At 38.2% G+C, this 14,810-nt stretch overlaps 1 protein-coding gene across 2 annotated transcripts in view; it reads left to right on the forward strand.

Annotated features, from left to right (window-relative positions):
- LOC106056709 (uncharacterized) overlaps positions 1–14,810 on the forward strand; it is a 17,135-nt gene continuing 2,325 nt past the window's right edge. The window contains exons 1-9 of one of the 2 annotated variants that reach the window (XM_056004197.1): positions 1–321; positions 6,127–6,256; positions 6,931–7,000; positions 9,078–9,295; positions 9,631–9,746; positions 10,957–11,134; positions 12,027–12,101; positions 12,404–13,246; positions 13,339–14,775. In XM_056004197.1, coding sequence (XP_055860172.1) covers positions 6,161–6,256; positions 6,931–7,000; positions 9,078–9,295; positions 9,631–9,746; positions 10,957–11,134; positions 12,027–12,101; positions 12,404–13,246; positions 13,339–14,775 — 3,033 coding nt within the window. In that variant the 5' untranslated portion in view covers positions 1–321; positions 6,127–6,160. Of the gene's footprint in view, positions 322–6,123; positions 6,257–6,930; positions 7,001–9,077; positions 9,296–9,630; positions 9,747–10,956; positions 11,135–12,026; positions 12,102–12,403; positions 13,247–13,338; positions 14,776–14,810 lie in introns of those variants that run through there. The other variant, XM_056004198.1, reaches the window with a different exon arrangement.

Raw genomic sequence — 14,810 nt, forward strand, 5'->3', positions numbered from 1 at the left:
CCTTGAGTTCCGTGTTTTCCCCTTAGCTTTAAATGCACTGCAGTTGAACAAGGACCACCAAGCACACCATGGACGACATGGGAGGAAAAAAAACAAGGTGGCCATGGTGGTGTATAACATCCCAAGGGAAGCTCCACAAAGTAGATAAGAAGAGGGAGAAGTGACGCCCATGTCGCCTTCGACCATCAGCAACATTTAGTTCAGCGTTTTATAGTCTAGATCTAGTAGAGACCGCGCGCACAGAGGACTCCGACTTTCTATCATACTTCATTGGTGATTTCAGGGTTTTAGAATTTGAATTTATTTTCTTCTTTAATACATGTAAGTGATTCTAACTGGTTTATGTGTTTATAAGTAAGCATCCTAGATCTACTTCATCGTAAGGTAATATCTGACGTACACACATATTGAATGGCTTAAAATTGTTTGCAGTACTTATTCTACACTAAGTCTAAGCTTACGAAATGTAAAATTAAAGAAACTAGATCTTCTTAAGCCAAGACATATGAAGAATATTTGCAACGGTGACCGGTCATTTCATCCCCGGTCATTTCATCCCCGGTCACTTCATCCCCGGTCACTTCATCCCCGGTCTTATTATCCTCGGTCACTTCATCCCTGGTCACTTCATCCCCGGTCACTTCATCCCCCGGTCACTTCATCCCCTGTCATTTCATCCCCAATTAAATATTTTATATATAAATATGATTATGTAGAATGCTTTTTGACATTTTATGATTTGTTACTAATGCGTTTATAGTGTTTCCTCTTCCACTTTGTTTTCTTAATGAGAAATCTTATTGTAAATCTGGGTGTGTACTTAGCTATAGCGCTTCTATTGAATGTGGGGGTTGTAATATCATAATATTATCCGAATCGAAGGCCAAGGTTTGGTGGAAGTGGTAAAAATCATTTGAGAGATAGAAGTGCGATTAGAATAATTATGATCATGCCGCTGATAACTTATCATCAAAGGCCAAGGTGTGGTGCAAGTAGTGGAAATCTTTTGAGAGATAGAAGTGCGATTACAATAATTATGACCGTGCTGCTGATAACTTATCATCAAAGGCCAAGGTGTGGTGCAAGTAGTGGAAATCTTTTGAGAGATATAAGTGCCATTACAATAATTATGACCGTGCTGCTGATAACTTATCATCAAAGGCCAAGGTGTGGTGAAAGTACAACCATGTTTCACTTTATTTTATTTTTCAATCGCTCTTTCTTGAAAATGGGCGCGTCATTTTTAGCCTTGAAATAAGGTTTTATTTTTTTCTAATAAAGGCGGAGTTCACCCATCCTATTGATATCATGTCGCCTGTATAAGTTTTGCTTTAATTCCTTTTAAATATTAACGTGTTACAATTTTGTCATTTAAATAAAAAAAATTAATACATTAAATATTGCTCATTTCATGATTTTTAAAATTACAATTTGTTAGATAAAAATCATCAGATGGTGAAAATATCAGGGGTTGAAATGACCGGGGATGAAGTGACCAGGGGATGAAGTGACCGGGGGATGAAGTGACCAGGGGATGAAATGACCGGGGATGAAGTGACCGGGGATGAAGTGACCGGGGATGAAATGACCGGGAACCTTTGCAACGTAATTTTAGAATATTATATATATGAAGCAGTGTTTCCCAAACTGTGTTCCACTGAACCCTAGTGACAGTGTTCTGCGATGACTGTATGGGAGTCCCACGGAGTACTGTAATAATTAACTAGTAGGCCACCACATGAATTGACTCTAAAAAAAAAAGAAAAGTGTTCCGCTAAATACTCAGACTGTGCGAAGTGTTCCGCTAAATACTCAGACTGTGCGAAGTGTTCCGCTAAATACTCAGACTGTGCGAAGTGTTCCGCTAAATACTCAGAATGTGCGAAGTGTTCCATTAAGGAAAAAGTTTGGGGAAACACTGATTTAGAGCATTGTTTCACAACCTTCGGCCGAAAATAAATACGCCGGTGCACCACCTCTTGGACAGCTTGGGGAGCCCAGACATTTTCTTGTGCCTTTAGAGGCACAGCTCGTTCTCCTGACGTCTACAGCTCACCATCCAACCTTTTTTAAAAAAAAGGCAAATCAAATTAAGTAAAATAAAATAGGGGCACAGGTCGATACCAAGGTGTGAGTTGCAATCGAGCCATATGTGGCGTATGTCTTTACTTGACATAGTCATAGTAAGATTATGGTCATCGTTAGATTATCTTTATGCTAAACGAGACGTCCATTAATTGGCTTCTTTTGGTCAGCAGAAGACGTCAAAGGAGCAATGGTTCGATTCGACCGTTCGAACGCGCGCTAAACAATTATAATGGGTTTGGTGGATATATATTCCAATTTCTGATTTTAAAATACCTTTTGAAGAATATTTTACGTAATCAATATTTAATATGAATATATAGGTCTTAACTAAATTGCAAAAAACAACCGATTTCGGCATCTAATTAAAACAAAACATCCTCAAGCCCCGCCCCCACTCCCCACCAGCAAAATGCGTTCCACGGGTTCAGATAAGCTGATTTAGATTAAGAATGGGGTGTGGGGGTGCCTCCAGTGGGTGAAAGAGAGAGAAAAAGTGGAAAGTTTTGAATTAGATTCAGTAAGAAATCGAAAAGAAATAGTTAGAGAAAGGGAAATGAATAAACTATTAATTGAAAATAATGAAATATAACAAAGTGGACAATTACTTTAAAATAATATTCAAATACAACTAAACTGTTTTAAAGTTTTTTTCACAAGATTACATAACTATTTCTTTTTTCAGTGCGATGGTGCAGTAATCATAGAATAGCACGCAGACTTCACAACATATGATGAAATTATGCACCTCTTTATCAAACTCCCCATCATTAGTAAACCCAGATCCAGTAAAAGTAGATAAGATTTGTCCTATTAAAACCTAGCGGTTGGTTTTTGTAAAACAAAATACAAAAGAAAAATATAATATTTAAGACAAAACGCAAACATCATTCAACATGTAAGTTAAATTTAAACAAAAAAATTACATACATAAGTTTCTAGCCTTTAATTAATCTAGCTAGTAACATAATAGGGAAATTAAAATCTAGTTTTTGTGCATTGCCAACACCATCTCTAGTTGTGAAGGGGTTCTTGACTCATACAGTCTTGTTGCACACCTACCACCGATAACAATTTTTTTTTTTAATTTTTTTTTCAAGAAATTACAATTCATTTAACATCTACTAATTAGTAGTCATTTTCAAAAAAATAAAAATAAAACATGAGTGGTCAAGAAATTACAATTCATTTAATGTCTACTAATTTGTAGTCATTTTCAAAAAAATAAAAATAAAACATGAGTGGTCAAGAAATTACAATTCATTTAATATCTACTAATTTGTAGTCATTTTCAAAAAAATAAAAATAAAACATGAGTGGTCAAGAAATTACAATTCATCTAAGATCTACTAATTTGTAGTCATTTTCAAAAAAAATAAAAATAAAACATGAGTGGTCAAGAAATTACAATTCATTTAATATCTACTAATTTGACAACGCTGATGTTGTCAATTGTAGTCAAACTGAATTTAAGTTATCTTATCTTGTAGACATTTCAAAAAAATTAAACGAAGCAAGAGAACTCTGTAGTGTAATTGTATCCAATTAGTTTATGTTTCCTTTTAAGCACTTGGCATTTGTCGTTGTCACTTTATGGCTAAAGGGGATATAATGTATTATACTTTGTGGTAGTGCAATGGGTGCCCGCCACGATTTGGCTGACCAGCTCGCGAAAACCGCGGTCGCAACGGCGCTGGAACATGATGAACCGTGCACGTATCAAAGTGTACGATCCCTAGTCAACCAACGCATGTTGACACTTTGGCACGACGGCTGGGATTCTTCGGACAAGGGACGTGAGCTTTACCGGGCGATGAGTAGACCTGACAAAAGAGATGCATGGTGGCAATTGAATCGTGCGGAACAGGCGGTCCTAGCCCAGTTCCGGGTCAGACACTGTCCAATTGGTGCTTACCTCGGACGATGGAAGGAGAACTACGACACACGGTGTCGCCATTGCATGGAGGACGACGAACAATAGAACACATTCTGTACGAATGCAGAGTTCTGCACGAAGGACGATTGGGACAAGGATTAGATAGAGAGATAACTGGTTCATGTCCGACACAAAGGCTGTCCTTGTACGGGGACAAGGCAACCTTAAGACTCACTGCTCGCTTCCTCTCACGTACTCTAAGGGAGTAATTCTCAGCATGTTATTCGTTGTCAATGGGGTTTCTGACTCGGTAGTACGAAGAGGAAAAAGTGACGGATTTCATCCTAAGCCTCCATTCTGTCTCGTCAAATAGTATTTTAGACATATAATAATATTTAATTTTACACAACAGAACCACATCTTTTCTATGAAGTAATACAGAGAAAAATGACTTCCTTAATAAGTAGACTCAGTATTATTGCTTTAACAATCTTCAACATAAATGAGTTTATTAACAAAGTTGCACAGCAACATTAACAATCTTTCAGGAAACTGACTTTGAAGCAATACTATGTTCCCAGGTAGTAGCAAGTAATTAGGCAAGGCAAGTTAATATAGGTTTTATGCAGCTGCCCTGTATGCCTTATGTATTTAAAAAAGACTGATCAGGGAACAGGTTAATCCCTCTCACGACAATTTTTAAAGGTCTCCTTGAGATGTAAGAAGGCTACTCTAGCATCATCAAGGTGGCCCTTGGGTCTGTTATAGTCATTCTGCGATAGTTAACCAAGCAAAGGTACTGCTGTATCACAATTGTTCAGGGTTCTGTTAGGGTCATGTGTAAATTATTCCAGGATAGGGATGTCGATTAAAGATTATTTTTTCTCTCATTACGAGGGGTTTAAAAAAAAAATATAAAAAAAATATATAAAAAAATAAATAAATAAAAAATAGTTAATTTGTCTTAAAATATTACATTATTCATAAAAGACTCTGGCTTTCAATTGTCTGCCCTTGTCTATATTTTTTAGGATTATTGGTTTTGGTTATTTTTGTTTCTAGTCTCTTCGCAGGCTCCCATTCAGTTGCGTCTTGTTTTCTAATTCCTTTGTTTCCCAGTATGTCTAAGATTTAGACATTGTCATAGTGTTCTTGTTACGTTTCCACGGGCTTGCCGTGTTCTGTGAGTGTTGTATAGACACATTTGATGCACCGATAACAATAATGTTTCCAGTTAATATCGGTGAAATTTGTTATCATTGATCTCCCTGATTAGCGGATCACAAACATGAGTATTATTATGTAACCGCTAAAAATTTATTTCTAGCTTTCACTAAAATGCATAATGACTAATAAAATGTGACCCCATTCTAAAATTCTCTAAAAATAAAGTCTAATCTCTTTATTATATATTAAGAGCAGGGGAAGACTGGCTATATGGACATTTTGGGCAAATGCTTGGTAGGTCGGCACCCAAAAGGGTCTCTATTAAAGAATAAGGCGGCGCTAACCAATACTATTATGCAATGGAAATTCAAGTTACATATAGCGCACGCCGCATAAAGGTCATCAACATTACAACATACATTAGTCAGGTAATTTTGATCATTCTGACACAAGAAAGCCGAGAAGAATCGCGAAGACGCTTTGAATGTCTTCCTCAAAACGTTTTAAATTGATATTGTCGATTGAGGAGAGGCCACTCGCGAAAAAAGGTTGACATTTTTAAAGCTCCTTTTTACATAATGAGGCGACTTCTCTTAATTCAAACATTTATTTTTTTAAAACATTGGTACAAAAATCATTTTACTTGGTTAATGCCGTAATCAAACTTGGATTAATAACTACAAAGAAACTACAACTTTTCATGTGCCATTTAATAACTAAAGTAACCAGCTACGCCTCATGGTACGTTTATTGAAGGACTGGTGATATGGTAAAGCATGGGCGTAGCCAGAAGAGGGGGGTTTCAAACGACCCCTCCACCCGAAAAAAAAATCCCTGCTACGCCCATGTGGTAAAGCTATACCCGACCTTAACACCCAGTCCACCCCTGATCTATTTCAAAGTCAGAGCCATTGAAGAAACAGCATTTGTGATTTCAGTTGGTGCGCTTTTCACTTTTACTAAATTCAGTCTAACACAGACCTATGTCTAATCCTCAGCCAATGTCTATATTTCAAAATACCGTACGCTGTCATGGCGTCAGTGTATGTTGGGGGCCTACCGAGTGACGTCACAGAACAAGACTTGTATCAAAAGTTTTCCCAGCTTGGAACTGTTCTCAATGTCAAGGTAACCATAAGAAGCGCTTCTAGAGAAACTAATTAGGAATAGTTGAGTCATTAAAAAAAATCCTTTTAAAAACTTTTTGTTTCAAATGCAACTCCCTTTTTATATACCACACACACACACACGCTTACATACACTTTTAACCTCCGCAACAATCGCACACTTGCAGTTTACACACACACACACACACAATCTGGTAGTGCGCCCCCCCCCCCAAACATTGCCACTTGCAGCCCACGTTCAAGAAAGAGTGACTCATCTTTGTCTCCTCTTTCCGGAGGTCCCCTAGACTCATGCCTAGACACATGCCTAGACTCATGCCTAGACTCTTGCCAAGACTCATGCCTAGACTCATGCCTTGACTCTTGCGTACAGACTCATGCCTAGACTCATGCCTAGACTCTTGTCTAGACTCATGTCTTGACTCTTGCGTACAGACTCATGCCTAGACTTCTCAAGCCTTCACTTTGATGAGCTTTCCTCTCAGAGTTCAAAATAACACCTTTTAAAAAACTGATAGCTGAATGTCACCAATGTACATGAAAAGCATCCTACACATATTTATTAAACACCAGTTTAAAATACAATTATTTTATTTGTTACCTTTGCAGCTCATTGCATAATGTATTACTAATTGTCACAAAATTTATATTTGTCATTTGTGTGTTTTTAAAAAGGTGTGTTCAGAATCTGAATGTCCGAACTCCCAATGTTATGGATATGTGTTTTATCAAGACCCAGATAATGGTAAAGCAAAACAAAAACAAACAAAAAAAGCGTATTCTTGCAAAATGTAGACAATTAAAAAAAGCAACAACATTGAACCCCCTCCCTTTACTTTAAACAAACATTGTTTGTAAAAAAAAAAAGCAATTAAAAACTATAACCTGATTATTATTCTCCATTTCGTTTACATAGGCATCAATCTGATTTGTAGGCATTTCAAGCTATTGTTACGTATTTCTGAATCTTCTGACTAGATGTATTAGTTGGCACACAAATAAAAACACTGTAAAGAACTTGACGACTAAACTTTCAGTTTCATATAACTTTAATGACTATTAACTCTAACAATTTGTTACTGTAACATGTAGCGTAGAAGACTATACAATATCTGTCAGTTTACAGTTAGCTATACTTCGTTGCAATTCATCTCTTCACTTAGTTGCAATTCATCTCTTCTCAACTTCCATCGAGCCGTATTCCACAGAACAGACCAACGACACACTTCCCAGTGTCGCTCCAGGTCTCCCAAAGCTGAACCAAGTCGTATCAAGTCTACCGAATCAGAGCCGCACACGTCTTACATCGACTGTAACGGCTCAAGTCCACTGTAGTTCGCTGTATAGACTTTAACGACAGTAGTCCACTCCAGTTAACTCTACCCTAGTTAACTTGCATCGAGTCGTACACATCTCTCTTCTACTGTCTCGCACAGTAGACAACAGTACCGACGACTCACTCACGACTGACTTTCACATTAACTCTCTGGCTTATATAGAGTCCCTAATCGCTTGTCCAAAGTTGCACAAACATGGCTAGTATCCTCTGGAATAACACGTGAGGGAACGTCACATCCTGTCTTTGTTTATACATGTAGATTCCAGAAAACATCGGCTGCAGTGTCATCTTGCCGGGGTCACAAGTTGTGACCTCTATCTGTCACTGGACATTGCTAGTACATTCTGGAATAACACGTAAGGACACGTCACATCCTGTCTTTGTTGATACATGTACATTCCAGAGAACACCCGCTGCTGTGTCATCTCGCCGGGGTCATACGTTGACCTCTACCTATCACTGTCATTTGTAACACTATTATGTCAGGATGGATAATTAATACTTTACGCAGAGGAGGCCTTACAATGGTGCGGGGCACTGGGCGAGTGTCACATCAGAGCCACGAATATTGATTGGTACGATGGGGTGACGGTGTCAAAAGGGACAAAGTTTCTCTTTATCACTGCCCTCCCCTCGCCCACCCAAGGCGCTGTGCATGGGGTGGTGGTCCCACTTGCCACCACTTAAGGGCGCCTCTGCTTGACAAATATTTAGTAGCAAGCTTACTTTAAATGACCAAGTAGCAAGCTTACTTTAAATGACCAAGTAGCAAGCTTACATTAAATGACCAAGAAACTTCTATTGTAGCAAACATATATTTATTTCGATGAAGATACATTCATTGACGCAAGACGATTATGATTAATCCAATGTGAATTGAACAGACATCTTGCAATTGATGAAACATACACATAAGTTACACATTCTTACTTGCTAATATACGAGGGACAAGAAATAAGACCTCTTAATATGGAATTACTTAGCCTAATATCTCCCTGACTGGCTACTAACTAGACTTATACATGACTAGGTACATAACTGAACTTTATACCACTAGTTTAATGACTAGACTTATACGTGACTAGGTACATAACTGAACTTTATACCACTAGTTTAATGACTAGACTTATACATGACTAGGTACATAACTGAACTGTTTACTACTAATCCTCAACTGTGGCTATAACTGACCTCTTACTAACTTATTACTTTGAATGGTGTTACATTCAACTCATGGTTGTATGGAATCCCAATTCAAGCAATTAACAATGAATCTTACATTTTTGAGATACACCACAACTATGAGGTGACGCAATCACACAAGACATCTGATAGAGAAACAGACTTTAATAAATATCTGTTGTTGAGATAGTTGCAATTGAACAATAGAAAGATAGATAGATAGAGAGAGAGAGAGAGAGTGAGAGAGAGAGAGAGAGAGAAAGAGAGAGAGAGAGAATAAACATGTTTTCTTCTTTATCAGCGGAAAAGGCGGTGGAAATGCTTCAAAATGACGTCATTCATGATCAACCAATCCGCGTCTTATTGGCAGACGACCAAGGTCCTCAACACACCGAAAACAACCCTAGCCACGGACACATCTTGGAAGGCAACGTATTCGTGAAAAATTTAGACCGAAGTGTAGACTCGGGCATTCTCTACAAAACTTTTTCTTCATATGGCAAAATTTTATCCTGCAAAGTGAGTTGTTAATTTGTAAGATCAACCTGTACGACCTGTGTTTTATTACAAGTTAGCTCCCACGGTCGTGCTTGCTGATCAAAATTTAGTTTTCGTTTCACATACTTTTTTTGCATTAAGTCCAGACGCTTTTACATATTTGCATAGCAACAGGGGGAATTATCCACACAGTCTCAGCATTGACCAAACTCTGTATGGGCCTCAACATACCTAAATCTGGCCCTGTCTGTACTCAATGCATATAGATCTATACTTTATATTATGCAAGTTAATCATTAATCCTAATATTGTTATGTTTACAAGTTGTAATGTTGTTAAATTTTCATTACAATTAGGTACCTCACCGAAAGAAAGGCTCAAAATGTCATGGCTTTGTCCAATTTGAATCGAAAGTAGCTGCCAACTCCGCAATCAACGACATGAATGGCTCGATGTTTTATGGCAAGAAATTGTAAGCTATTGCTTTACCTAATACATGTAGCCTCCATGTCTACCTAGCCTAATAAATGTAGCCTCTATGTCTACCTAGCCTAATATATGTAGCCTCTATGTCTACCTAGCCTAATGCATGTAACCTGTATGTCTACCTAGCCTAATACATGTAGCATGTATGTCTACTTTGCCTAATATATGTAGCCTGTATGTCTACCTAGCCTAATACATGTAGCCTGTATGTCTACTTTGCCTAATACATGTAGCCTGTATGTCTACCTAGCCTAATACATGTAGCCTGTATGTCTACCTAGCCTAATACATGTAGCCTGTATGTCTACTTTGCCTAATACATGTAGCCTGTATGTCTACCTAGCCTAATACATGTAGCCTGTATGTCTACTTTGCCTAATACATGTAGCCTGTATGTCTACCTAGCCTAATACATGTAGCCTGTATGTCTACCTAGCCTAATACATGTAGCCTGTATGTCTACCTAGCCTAATACATGTAGCCTGTATGTCTACCTAGCCTAATATATGTACCCTCTATGTCTACTGAGCCTAATACGTGTCCCTTCTATGTCTGCTTTGTCTAATACGAGTAGACTCTGACTACTTTTGCTAATACATTTTTTGTTTTTCGACATGATCTCCTCGGAAAGAAAAACAAGCAAAATATTTTTTAAATCTTTTTTTTTTTTAAAGGCTTATATAAGGGGCAGAACTCCGCACTTACAACGGTATCTCGATAATGTAAAAGTTAGTTCACTTATTCGATATAAAGCACTTATTTACCAATAATTAAATGACTATTCTTTAAAAAATTGATTCATGTTTAGTTAGGTACAATGAATGATTGTGCAAAGGTTCAACTTGATCCGAGAATGGGTGTGGGATCACTAAGGTATACAATAATCCAAGGGGACCAAACCCTTACGCATTTAGCCATATCTGTGAATTCTGAAGGATAAATTTCCAGTGTTGGTATGAAACAAAATAACAAGTGATTAATTGACTAATTGTTATTTTTTAAAATTGAATTATATCTTGTCTCTACCAATCAATAATTGTGAAAAGTTTCAACTTGATCCTAGAATGAGTGTGGGAGAAATAAAGAGTACAAACGTTTTACCAGACAGTCAGACTTGAGTTTATATAAGTATTAAGTTCTCTTTGACAATTTTATGTACATTGACTATATCCTCTATTTAATTCTCACTTTCTCAGGTACGTTGGTCATTTCCTGAACCGAGACCAGCGAGAACCGCCCACCGAATCCCTGCCGGTCACCGGAAACACGTCATCGAGTCTGCGCACCGTGTACATCAAAAACCTGGGCCCTTACGTTGACTCTGTTTTCCTTAAGATCACGTGTTCGCCGTACGGCGACATTTCTAATGTGAAGGTCACGAATTTATCAAACTTAACATTACTTATTTTCACTGGACAAAAAAAGTGTGTTCACTAAAAATGTTTATGTGTGGTGGATAGTAAACCTTAAATATTTGTTCTACAATAACGTAAATACCGACAACTCTAATAACTGCAAAGTAATAATATTGCTTGTCATGAATACAACGACGTATATGGCTATTTTGTTATATGACGCTTTTGCTTAAGCAGATATATGTCTTGTAAATAGTCAACATATTTTAGACCATAACTTATAAATCTATAATTTGTTTTTATGGCTGTTTTTTTTTTTTTTTTTTTTACTATACCTTCGTGGAACCTTTTTGGGAAAACCTGGCCACGTATCTTGAAAACGTGTTGAATGAGTTTCTTTGAAATTTGATAGGTGATTAGGGTTAGGGAAATAATTACTAGCTAGTTGGTTACACTGGGAAAACTCGACTTTGACCGTTATATTTTTTTCAAATGTATCAAAAGAAAGAGATTTTCCTTTGGCTAGAGAACTAAACTATGTTTATTTTGAATGGACTATATGTCTTAGGCTATTTCCGCATTCAGTCGAGAGTTTAATAACTTAATGTTCAGGAATATTTTGAGAACCGTTTTCTAAATCTAGATCTAAAAAACAAACTATCATTGAATCTTTGGAGTCTAGTTACTCTAGTACATCTCTGCATTCTTTTAACCAAGATTCTTTCTCGGGGAGAGGGTGGGGTGAGGTAAAAATGCTCCATTTTTTTAATCTAACATTCATCAGTTATTATGAGAAAGAAAATTACTCCATAAGTTATAAAATGGAGGTATTGTCTTTTTTAAAATAAGATTTGTAAAATGTTTTTGTGTTATCTTCGTAACATAGTATTCCTTGTATTATATTGAATTAGATTATCCGTGACACTGACGGTACATCCAAAGGTTTTGCTTTTGTTACATTCAAGAAAGTTGAAGATGCTGTGAAGGTATTGAGGTTCATCACAAATCAAAACAATTCGCATTCATCAATTTAGACAAATCTTATTACAGTCTAATGAATAGTTAGTCTAATAATTTAATGTCAGTTAGTCTGATGACAGTGCCTTCACTCTCAATCTAATAGCGTTTAAAACATGTGATCTCTCTTTAAATATTTCTAAAATTAATGTACATATCTTTTAATGCTAAGATAAATCTTAATGTCAGACTCGAAGATCTATTTTTAGTGACCTCAAAATCCACTTCTTTACGCTTGTGCGATAATGGCGCTGTCTTTCATTTTTCGCAGGCAATCGAAATGTTAAATGGCAAGGAGATTGATGGACGTGTTCTCTTTGCGGGGCCGGCCATTAAAAAATCTGGTCGAAAGAACCAACAGCAGGCTCAGCCAAAACCCCAGAAGCAGAGAAGCTTTACCAGCGACAACAGTGGCAATGTTTCCGAACACGTCAATATGTTTGAATTCACGCCAACTGGCATTCAACACAGGAATCTACATTCAGACATCCTTTTTCACTCTGACAGAGCGAACAGTATTATGCCAGCAATGCCCGACCAAAGACAGTTTAAGCCTCAACAGTTTTGCCCAAACGCCCTGCCTACTACGTTGGATTCCCTTTTAGGTGTGCAGTTGCCTAATCTAGTAGCTTGCTATCAGGCTTTTTCTGAAGCTAACTCAGAACTGATGTTACCGCAAATCTCACAGCCTAATGTATTTGTCTGTCCGGCACTAGTTATGGAGTCAGTTAATACTTTAGGGGAGACATCTGCATGTGCCGATGAAAACCATGAAACACTGTTAGCTCAAATCGAGCATCAGGAACAGAGTAATCTCAATCCTCAGTTGTCTTTAGAACAGAACATTCAGATCCCTACAGACCAGCAACAGCTTCACATTGGCCATATTCTGCATCCAAACGATCCACAGCTGAGCCAAGACAATCCTTTGCAAGAGATTCAGACTTCCTTGGACTCACGTCAGGAAATTCACCAGCTAACATCAGCAGATGCATCGAGCGCTTTGACAGCCACACAAGGAGTTAATCTCTATGTGAAACACCTGGACGACGATGTGGACGATGCCGTCTTGAAAGGAATGTTTTCCAAGTTTGGCGAAGTTATCAGTGCTAAGGTAACTTTCTATTCCATTGTCAGGCGGATAGTAGCTACGTCCTTAATGGTGAATTGATCCGATGTGTACCAATTTTTTGTTTTTACTTACAGGTTATGATGGAAGGCGAAAAGTCTAGAGGCTTTGGATTTGTTTGCTTCGCAAGAGCAGAAGATGCCGCTCGCGCTACACGAGACATGCGCAGAAAAGTGGATGACGTAAACCGGAAGCCCCTCTATGTCGCTCCAGCTCAGAGAAAAGAGGAGCGGCAAGCGTTCTTCCGAGAGAAGCTCAAATCCAGACAAAATGAGTTCCACCAGTTCGATGTAGAAACAGTCCAAAAATGTTTGAATATAATAGATAAACCCAAGGAGTTGTCTGCTCCGACCTTAACCATGGGTAATACAATTTCGGTCAAATTCCCTGTCGCAGACAATTCAAAATCAGCCCTCACTAAAGATCTTACAGAGCCAAAACTTCCAAACTGTTTCTGGGCCAGTCAGTCTTCTGAAAATGAGCCTAAAGTATGTCCTTGCTATCACAGCAACAAATTTCACGGCGTATTTCGGTCACCTCCGAAACGCAGCAATTTTTATAATTTTGAATGTTTCAACGTGGAAAACCTGCGCACTCCATTGATTAAGCCTACTAGGTTGTCAAACTTGACTGAGGAGAGGAACTTCCAAGACCCAGAACCTTGGTCCCCTGTTCGCTTGGGAAGGCAGAACGACTATGAGCCCACGAGCCTACTCAGTGGTATAGATGCTATTCTTTCACCAAAGCTGCAGAAAAAACGGCCACTTGAAATGTTAGATGTTCCAAACACTTCTAGCTCATTTTGGACCTTCAACCAATCCGAAAGTGTCCGCTTACATGAAACCCAAGACGGTCTCAAAGTTTTAGGCCCTATTGGTTGCAAGCCCCAAACCTTTCATGACAACATCTCCAGAAACAATGGGGACAAACTTCGGTCGAATCATAATCCCGTCTTTCGGGCACGATCTTATAGTAAGCTAGCCCCAGTGTCTTCAGACACAAACAAGATTTTCAACGCTTCCTCGCAGAATGAGACCAAATCTTATCTTTTGGATAACGTGTTCTACTTCTCTAGAACTTCAGATAACGACCAGGAGGATTTTGTAGTAAAGAAAGTCATTCCAGACTCTGAACCACTAAACAGCTTCCCTTCCGATCCCAAATACCGGCCTCTAAGAGGAATAAATGCAAAGCCTATACATGAATTATCAAGTAAAATTATTTCTGCAGAGAAATATAGCTCAGTAATCTCAGAAAATAACTTGTTCAAATTATCTGACCAGGAAACATCTATCAAACGTAGTAGGTTATTAAGTGAAGTTCTTCCAGAACCTGTAAGAAGCCTACGTTTCAGGGCATCCAGCTTCACCGAGGATATTCACGTGCGCAGGGTCTCTGTCCACCTGAACGAGCGGAGGGATACGGCTTACGATAGTGAGGATGAAGAGTATTGGAGAACCAGAAAACGTGTTCCGTCTCCGCTTATCGAAAACGAGGCAGAATCTAGTCCAGAGGTAACTGTGTACATTAACCGTATATTTTAGAAGGA

This window comes from Biomphalaria glabrata, chromosome 11, assembly GCF_947242115.1.
Source record: "Biomphalaria glabrata chromosome 11, xgBioGlab47.1, whole genome shotgun sequence".
In the NCBI taxonomy this organism is placed as follows: Eukaryota; Metazoa; Mollusca; class Gastropoda; family Planorbidae; genus Biomphalaria; species Biomphalaria glabrata.